The sequence below is a fragment of the Etheostoma spectabile genome, chromosome 2 (assembly GCF_008692095.1).
Source record: "Etheostoma spectabile isolate EspeVRDwgs_2016 chromosome 2, UIUC_Espe_1.0, whole genome shotgun sequence".
Lineage (NCBI taxonomy): Eukaryota > Metazoa > Chordata > Actinopteri > Perciformes > Percidae > Etheostoma > Etheostoma spectabile.
In genome coordinates this window covers 25936624-25945539 of record NC_045734.1, presented here as the reverse complement: position 1 = coordinate 25945539, position 8916 = coordinate 25936624, and the positions used below count along the sequence as shown (strand labels likewise).

The following is an 8916-nucleotide window of genomic DNA, read 5'->3' as shown; positions in this document are numbered from 1 at the left end:
AAGCTATGTTCACATAATATATTATTAGGTGTAATAATTTAAATGTGCTCTCAAATAAAGATAGGAATATAACTCCTTACCAAATGGGGCTGAGACCCTATTACCCCATTTTACTCACAGAGTTAAAGAGGTCTCGGAGGAGTCTGTAGTCAGTAGAGTAGAGTAGAAGGTGCTGCATGGGAGTTGTGCTGTAAAAACAAGGAACCAAAAGCCACAACGCAAATATTTGTAGTAAGAGCAGCTCTGCCCACAAAGGACCGGCGGCTGCTCTGGTTTATACACATAAAGCACACTGGGCCTGGTTGTGTGCCAACGTTGCGGTCGCTTATCTTTTTATGATTTATTATTATAGACAATATTGAAGCTGATTATGTATATTATATTGGGGGGAATGTGGTCAAGTTTCAAATGCAAACACAGTCCTTGAATCTGCCGTAATCTTTTTTTGTTTGTTTGTGCAACAAAGTCAAAATCAACATTTACCTTATAAATTTGTTTACACAAAGTGCCACTTGGAGCATGTGCAAATTGCGTAGCCACAAATCAAGGACTGGAGAGGAAACTAACAGGAATCACTAACAAGTTCATTAAACATGACTGGACAAAGTTTGTCGTGAAGATGTTCTTAATGACCAGATTATCATCCGCACTATGATATAAGTGCGGTCTGCTGTCTAACAGCATTATTCATGACACTACCTGATTGTCACAGAGTAAGGAATTTTCAAATTCTAAATAATAGGGCAAAACAATCACAATAGGTAAATCATTCTCTTGGTTAATAAAGTCCAACGACACCAATAATCAGTCCAAAAAGAATTTATGGTTTTTTATTGCAGCTTCCTCAGACACACAATTTGTAGCTCAGAGACAGATAGATACATTTATTAACTGATGGAACTCGTGTTGCATTGGTTTGTCAGGCGTGGTTCTTTGGGATCTTTGGGGCAGTCCCTCCTACCTAGATTAAGATAATGGGATTGTTGTGGACTGATTTTCTAGGTATAAACACACAGAAAAGTGTTTTGGGCAGAATTGAGTAAAGGATTTTATTTTTTTACTGTGTGCAAAAACAAGGTTGAAGGTACCCTTTGTTTACATCGTTGAAGCCTGAAAAACATGTTGGACGTATTTCATACCTCACCAAACATTTGGAAAGTGTATGAATCCAGCATTGTTTAGATATTATTCCCATCTTTATTTTTCTTAACAGTTCTACTTATTAGGGTTAGGTAATGGTTAATTCATGAGACATTTTGGTCTAAGTTAGCAGGAATAAAAATCTATTTTAGTAAATATTACATTTAGGTTTAGAATTTTCTTGTGTGGATTAGACTTACTGATATTTAAAGATGCTAAAATATGTATTTCAGGAATTTTTGCTGAACATTTGACAGTGAAATTAAGGGAAGATCTAGCAACAAGCCACTTTCTGGTACATAGCATACTCCGTTATTAACCCTTGTATCATAAGCCAAGTTTTTATTCTTGTAAATATGTTTATTGAATTCTAGTCCAAAAAACATCTACTCAAATTGGTTAGTGTAATTGGAATCATTTAAAAATACTGAGATGGCAAATTTGCAAAATATAAGACCATTAGTTTTACAGGCACTTTTGAGCTCTAATACTCGGAAAAAAGGTTTTATCCCAAGTTAAAACGAGACTTCCTAAATTACTATTATATAGAGCTATAAGGTTTTAAGCACTTAGGTTTAAGGCCGCACCAAAGATCCCAATGCATGCGCACACTAAATTTATAATGATTCACTAAAATGTTGCCACAAATATCGTGAAATTAACTGACATGTATCTTAACAGAGAGTATAATTTGTAGGATGTAATGGCTGGAATATAGTGGCTCTAAAAGAAAAATCGCTAATCACAGCATCATACTAACACACTATGATTGTTTAATTTCCTCCAAGTTATTTTTCGGATTAAATGGCATCTATCCCTGCCTTCCGCTTTAGCTAAGTCAATCTAATTTTCTAACTAATACATACATCTACTTAATTCAATGCTGTAGCTGTATGATAAGCTCAGAGGGACAAAGTGGACAGGCATGGGTTTGCTGAGACAGAAGGCTGCAAGTGCGAAGCTGGGATTGAACACATAGCTAAACACTAAGAGCCATAACAAGAAGAAGTAAGTGTAATACACAGGGATAGAGAGATTAAGGAGGAAGATAACAGCTTGTCTGTCTATCACACACCTTCACTCATTTTTCTGCGACACCTCCACTGCTTCTTTTCTATTTAACTTCCATGTTAATATAGCTGGAATAGCTACTCAAATCAAATGTGACTGTTGCTAGTGAGCGTTGTCTGGCTCGGTCACAGGGTTACTGTCAGCTTGTGTATCCAGAGAGCTGTGGGCTGTGCTGTTCCACAGGGCGGCGTCAGACTGGGGCTCCCGGGACGGGTTCACAGCGGCGGGGGTGGAAGAGTTGGTTGTCGGGTCCAGCAGGATCTGGGAGGGGGTGGGGGGATGGCTGAATGTGGCGTCAGCGGGCAGGTTGGAAGGACTAGGTGGAGCATTAGATGGGGGGAGAGATGGTGTGTCAGAGGGCATTTGTGAAGAAGAGTTGGATTTGGTGTATGAGGATAGGTTGGAGGGAGGGAGTGCGGGAGAATCAGAGAGCGTGTGTGGGAGGGGGTCAGACGGAGAGTCCGGGGGGGAGTTGGTCTGAGTCGGCCGGGGTGTGTGCGCAGGGGTCGGCTCCTGTGGATCCGTGCAAACTAGCTCCCCCTCGGCCACATACCACACCTCATTGTGCCTGTTCAACAGCTTCAAGGGACTATACACACACACACACACACACACACACACACACACACACACACACACACACACAACACACACACAGGTTATTTTAATCACAGAGGTTTGTAATTTCTACATACACATATACACATAGCGACAGTTATGCTGATTGGTTGACGCCAATTCTAGGAATATATATAAATCCACAATATTACAAGTTAACTCAGTTGTGACTATTTACGTTTATCAAAGTGTTGCAGCTGTTACATTTTACAGGAATGCTCAGAGTTGGTCTGTGCACTTGTCATTTCAACATGGTTGCAATTCTGCGATGAGTTTAAGAGATATGGCCCTTTATGTCTATTAGGCCACACCTAACCTAAATGATATTGAAGCCAATTATATGAAAATGATACAGAATGTCAAAAACAAAAGTGGTCGTGGATTTCCAAATATATGCTCAAAACTCGTAGAACGATAAAGAACTATAACATGAAAATAGTTGTAAGCGACTCCCATGAAACAAGAAGAATGTTACAAATGGTAACGAAGTGGTGGACTTGTGTGATACCTGTCATAGCCGACTCCGTAGTGGTAAGTGTGGTTGTAGGAAGCTCGAACTCTCCCCAGTTCTTTAGTCAGCAGGTGAGCGTGAAGCCTGGAAGTGACGGACAGCATCCAGCCTCCAAAACTCCTCACGTAGACATCCATCTCTGGCATCTCGGTGAAATACAGCTGTGCAGGACACACAGATGAAACATTAGCAGTCAAACATTGACCCATGATGTGTCACAGTAGACGGATACGGCGGAGAGAAAGCAAGGGTGCAAAAAATACTGCTCCAAATGGATGACAGCACACATATGAAGAATTTAAAGCAAAGGCACATCAGAATAGGTCAAATTAAATATTGAGATCCTGGTAAAAGTCTTAAATCAAGTACTTAAAAATAAATCAACACACAGAGATTTTTGGAGCCGGTATCTATCCAGTGGCTAATAGTAGAATTGCAGCTTAAGCTTAGCTTTAATGCATAACCTTTTTTTATATCAATAAAGATCTGTTAAATTCCAGCCATTGCCAAATGAGTTGATACAAAGATTTTTCTTAATCCTCCGTGTCCTCCTTGGCTACTAGCAACTGCGTGGAGGAGGGGTGGGGGTTGGTGCGCTTGTGTCATTTAGATGTAAAAGTGGTGTTGTCATTACTTAGAACTCCTCATGGGGGAGACAGAAACTACTACACTGTAGCTTTAAGACACCACGTAGCTCTTATTGTTGCATGTTTGAAAAGAAAGAAACTAATATTTTTTTGTGAGTGTGGGACAATCTTAAAAATGTCAGAAAAGTACTGGGTGATCAAATTATTCTGATTTTGCATTATAGAGGACATATTATGAAAATATAATTCTAAACGGGCTGCATGAAGATGTGAATTTGTAATGTTATTTGTGATAAATAAAAGTAAAGTATAGAGGGAAGTTGAAAGAGTTGAACATAAGCAAACATACTGATTACCATCCATTATCTTGAACAAAAACTCTGGATGAAAAAACAATTTCCTTAAATTTTGTAAAGGTGTGTGATGACTTTAAAAAACAACTTCAAAAAATATAAGATACATCAAATGACTGTCAGTTGTTGAGCTGAAACATGAACATGTTAAGAACTATTGGCTTAATTTCTATGTAGTATAGTCTGTAATTGCGGCTAATCAAGACAACATGTTCTGTTCTGTGAAAGTTCATCTGTCCTAGCCAGTACAGGATGCACAATACAGACACGTGACTTGCTAAAAAGTCTGAATGAATTGATTTTGTAGATGTATACAGCCAATATCAAATGAATCAAATGTACATTAGCACCGACATATAAAGGACAGCAGCGCTGATGCCATCATGAGCCAGCATCACCTATTTCCGTTCTGCTGAGTGAGTGAAAGCTGCGCCAAATACTGCGCATCCATCCATCCATCTATCAACGGTCACATTACACACAGATACTGGGAGGATAAAAGCATTACGCCGCATGACGCACCAACACTGAAAACCTGCACCTAAAGGCTCTTTCCTCCCACAGCCCTCACCCAGTGTCAGCTCACCTTTTCATTAGTGGGTGTGGGAGGCTTCTCCTGATAGGCTGCTGGCAGTGGGAAGTTGAGCGTGTAGATAGCCGGCTCCCACATCTTGGTTTCCTCTGGGATCTTGACCAAGACAGGGGCTGTCATCTCCATCTGGATGCCTACACACACACATACACACACAGTTAAACACACACAATGAACACACTTTTGAATACTTATGCCTCTGTCCTGTCTTTACCTCCTTCATTGGCTCCAGTGATGTACTGGAACAGTCTCCTGAAGGCCATGGCTGCACCCACGCCCATGAAATAGGCTTCAGCATCTGTTGTAACCCAGCGAGTGGGGCTGTAGTGTCGTACCTGAACACACACACACACACACACAGTCTCAGAAGTGAAAGCTTGATGGGAAGGTGTACGGTTTGACTGGAGGTACTTTTACCTCATATTCATCTGTTTTGCAGACCAGCTGATATTCCAGACATTCCTTTGACTCGGTGCAAAAGCTGGTGTTGGTACTCGGTCTGTAACAGAGAGTTAGAAAGATGCTGCTTACTAGTCAACTGTCATGCTTAATTTTATCCATCCTTCCATCTTTGTCCTTTATCCGGTGTCGGGTCGCAGGGGCAGCGGCTCCACCAGGGGACCCCAAACTTCCCTTTCCTGAACTACATCAACCAGCTCCGACTGGGAGATCCCGAGACGTTCCCAGGCCCGGGTGGAGATATAATCCCTCCACCTAGTCCTGGGTCTTCTCCAAGGCCTCCTCCCAGCTGGACGTGCCTGGAACACCTCTGCTTAATTTTAGATTTAAACTATTTGCGTGAAGACGGTGTGCAACTATTACTGTTTCTAATGTGATAATCGTGAGAGTCCCTGACCTTGCAAAAGAACAGGACGCCCTGAGGGCAGAGCACACGTGGAGGAGATGCTGAGTCTGACCAGAGATAAGAAGAGAGCTACTGATTGTGTGAACCATTTAACTAACTTGACTCCCTACTCCTTTAAAAAGTCACTTACACTGAGTGAAAATGAAAGTGAATGAAAGACTTTTAAGGCCGATATCGCCAAAAAATATTTGGTGATTTAAAAATCCGATATTCTGATGTATAGGCCAATATGTATTTAAAAAAAGAAAATCCAGAATCCGTAACCAAAGATAAACTGATTTACCTAACATTTGTTATTTGTAGTTATTTATGAGTCCTCACTAAAATAACATGATAATGCAGTTTAAAAATGAACTTATTTGTTAAAAAAAAAACACAATTAGAAAGAGATGACACAAAAGAAAAATTCCTTGTATGTGTCCTCATACCTGGCAAATAAAGCTGATTCTGATTCTGATTCTAACCGGGACGTTGTAGAGTGCCCTCTGGTGGACAAACGCCAACACTGATAACATGGTTAAAGGGTGTATAGTCCATTTTAATTTTTAATTTTTAAATGTTCATTTATTGGCCATTATAAATGCCGATACTGATAGACTGGAAAATGCCTAAAATCGGCCGATGATATCAGCCCGCCGATATATTGGTCTGGCTCTACTCTGAAGACTTTCTCACACACAACAACTCATTTAATAGAGAGGGGCACGACAATGTAACGCCTTGGAAACTGTATTAGTACTCGACCCGACTAATGCTCTTGTGGCTGAATGAGACAAATGTCACTGCAGGTTGAAAAATCTTGTTAAAAGCCTTCAAAGAAGAGTGGAGTCTGTTATAGCAGCAGATTGAAGCTTGGCTGTAACTCAGCTGTTAGGAGTAAAAAATAATATTAATAATAACACTTTTTTTTTTATAGCTCTTTTCTAAACACACAAAGACCCTTTACAGTTTTGGGTTTACAAACAAACAAAAGGTTCGTAGACATGACAGACAAAAAAGAAAAGGAAGACACATAGGTGAATGGATAAGCACAGGTAAAGCAGGAGAGGTGGGCAAAGAAAAAGAGAGAAAAACTGGGAAAGTTGCTAAAGCAAGTTCAAAGTGTGTTTTGAGGGCCTGTTTAGACTTTTGGAAGTGTCTGCCAAATGAATTTGTAATGGTTTTAATTCAAGTCAATTTTATTCATGGGCCATCATCACAGATTTCCTCAAGCGTCTTTACAATCTGTACACCATACGACACTATCTATCCTCATACCCTTGATTTATATAATTAGTCACTTTTGGCCATGTTCAGGCTACATTGAACTAAAACCATCCACTTACCCAACACTTCCTTCAGCAGAGACCACTAGAGCCAAAAATGCCACGGCTGAGAGGAGAGCCCTGAGGAAGGACACAAGTACACATGATACACAAGTTAAAATACTCCAATAGTACAACAGAGAATGGACCAGGGGTGGAGTGTTTTCCATTTAATGCCACTTTATACTTCAACTTCAACATTTGGGATGACAATTTTGTACTTTTTACTTCACAATATTTATTTAATAAACTGTAGTTGCTTTGCAGATTCAGATTATTACAAACTTTACATCAACTGATACATTATGATGTATGATTATTGATTAAGCTACAGTCTATAAAGTAGCTGGAATTATAGAAACACCTTTCCCCGGCTGCAACATTAATTACACATCAATGCATCAGTAATTATAATCCAATAATAGGCTTTAATCTATTATTCAGAAATGGGCCATTCTGCATACTTTTACTATTGACATTACAATTACATATGTTTTTATGTTAATACTGCTGATATTTTTCAGTAAGGAACGGGATAGACATCTGGTCTAAAAAATAAATGAAAATGTCAGGGGATAATTTTCCATGAGCAGCTTTGTGAGTGTGTGTAGGCTGTGTGTCAGTGTGCTGCATTCCGGTGCTTGCACTGCAGAGATGAAACGGGACACGTTTTCCTGCTCTGAGCGACGCAAAGAGGAGAGAGAGGGAGAGATCTGCTGCATCATCAGGCTCTGCTTTCTCAAAACCAAAGGCGTTTTGAGGTCATGGACGAACAGCTTTCAGCAGCTCATTGTAGCCCTTTATCATAACCTTTTTTTGACTATTACATTTAACCAAACACCGGATTTAAAAGCCAACAGTTTGAGAAATGAAATAAGGTTATTTCAGGTCAGGGTGAAATATCTCAAAATACAATCACCGGTGCACTTTTATGTCTATCTAATGCTGCATTTTAGTTCCAGCTGCATGTTCAATAGGCTATTAAGCAAAAAAAGATGTCATTTTTACGCACAACCGGCCAACAATGACGCACAAAAATCAACTTTACCTGTGCATGACGCTGCAGAAAAGTCGCTCATACAAACATCAGGTATGGACTTATTCCTGAAAAAATGTCTCCAAATCTACCAGAGTGAATTTTATTTCAAACTAGAAAAACAGAAGTGCTGATACTCACATTGTCCCGGCCCCGTGTGAGTCCTTTCCACCTGCCATGGGAGCGTGAGTAGGAGTGTGATGGAGTCTGCAGTCTGCAGTCTGCTGCACTCTGAAGGCTCCGGTGAGTTTACTGCGGACTGCAGTGAGGACCGGCGTCCGCCTGAAGCTCGCAGGAAGGGAGGGGCTGAGCTGGCCCCAGCCTGTAACTACTGGACCGACACAAGACACATGCTGTATGCGTCTGCTTATCACCGCGTGTTCACCCCCAGCGCTGCAGCAGTGGCATTAGGAAGTCTGCTCAAGAATCCGCCATCATTAATCCTTCATATGTTCAAGCATGAGAGGATGGAGATGAGCAAGTCCTGATATATGGGCTGTTTATGGTCTGCAGTATTTTTGCATAGTTTAGACAATATAGCAAAATTGAGCAACATTTTGAGTTTTAATGGGAGATGCGCTCAGTACTAAAAAGCTGCCTTTAAAGGGCCATGCCACCGAAGTAAATCATTATGCATATTTGAACTTTTTGTCTGAATGAATTTCAGATTGTATTACCATGTCAGGCAGCCAAGTTTTTGCATTCATTCAGAGATCAATTTGTAAACTTTGGTGTAGGGCTAATACTAAATATTTAATGAACACATTACATTCATACATCTTTTTTGTCATCCTGATTGTCTACTGTAATTGGAGTATATTGGTCCATTCTGCACACAG

The 8916-nt window shown here is 40.3% G+C and overlaps 1 protein-coding gene across 1 annotated transcript; it reads right to left on the bottom strand.

Moving 5' to 3' along the window:
• Positions 1-814: 814 nt before the first annotated feature.
• On the bottom strand, positions 815-8482 carry soul5l (heme-binding protein soul5, like). The gene is made up of 7 exons (XM_032528961.1): positions 8219-8482; positions 7063-7122; positions 5290-5371; positions 5087-5207; positions 4867-5006; positions 3338-3501; positions 815-2800 (listed from the first exon to the last, which is right to left on the bottom strand). The coding sequence occupies exons 1-7, from the start codon at positions 8254-8256 to the stop codon at positions 2314-2316; spliced, it is 1092 nt and encodes a 363-aa protein (XP_032384852.1). The 5' UTR covers positions 8257-8482; the 3' UTR covers positions 815-2313.
• Between the last annotated feature and the right edge of the window lie 434 nt (positions 8483-8916).

Coding starts and splice junctions, on each gene's coding strand:
- soul5l (XM_032528961.1), bottom strand. CDS start 8,256: ATGGCAGGTGGAAAGGACTCACACGGGGCCGGGACAAT. Junction 7,123..8,218: donor TCACACGGGGCCGGGACAAT/GTGAGTATCAGC, acceptor GTCCTTCCTCAG/GGCTCTCCTCTCAGCCGTGG. Junction 5,007..5,086: donor CACTGGAGCCAATGAAGGAG/GTAAAGACAGGA, acceptor GTGTGTGTGTAG/GCATCCAGATGGAGATGACA.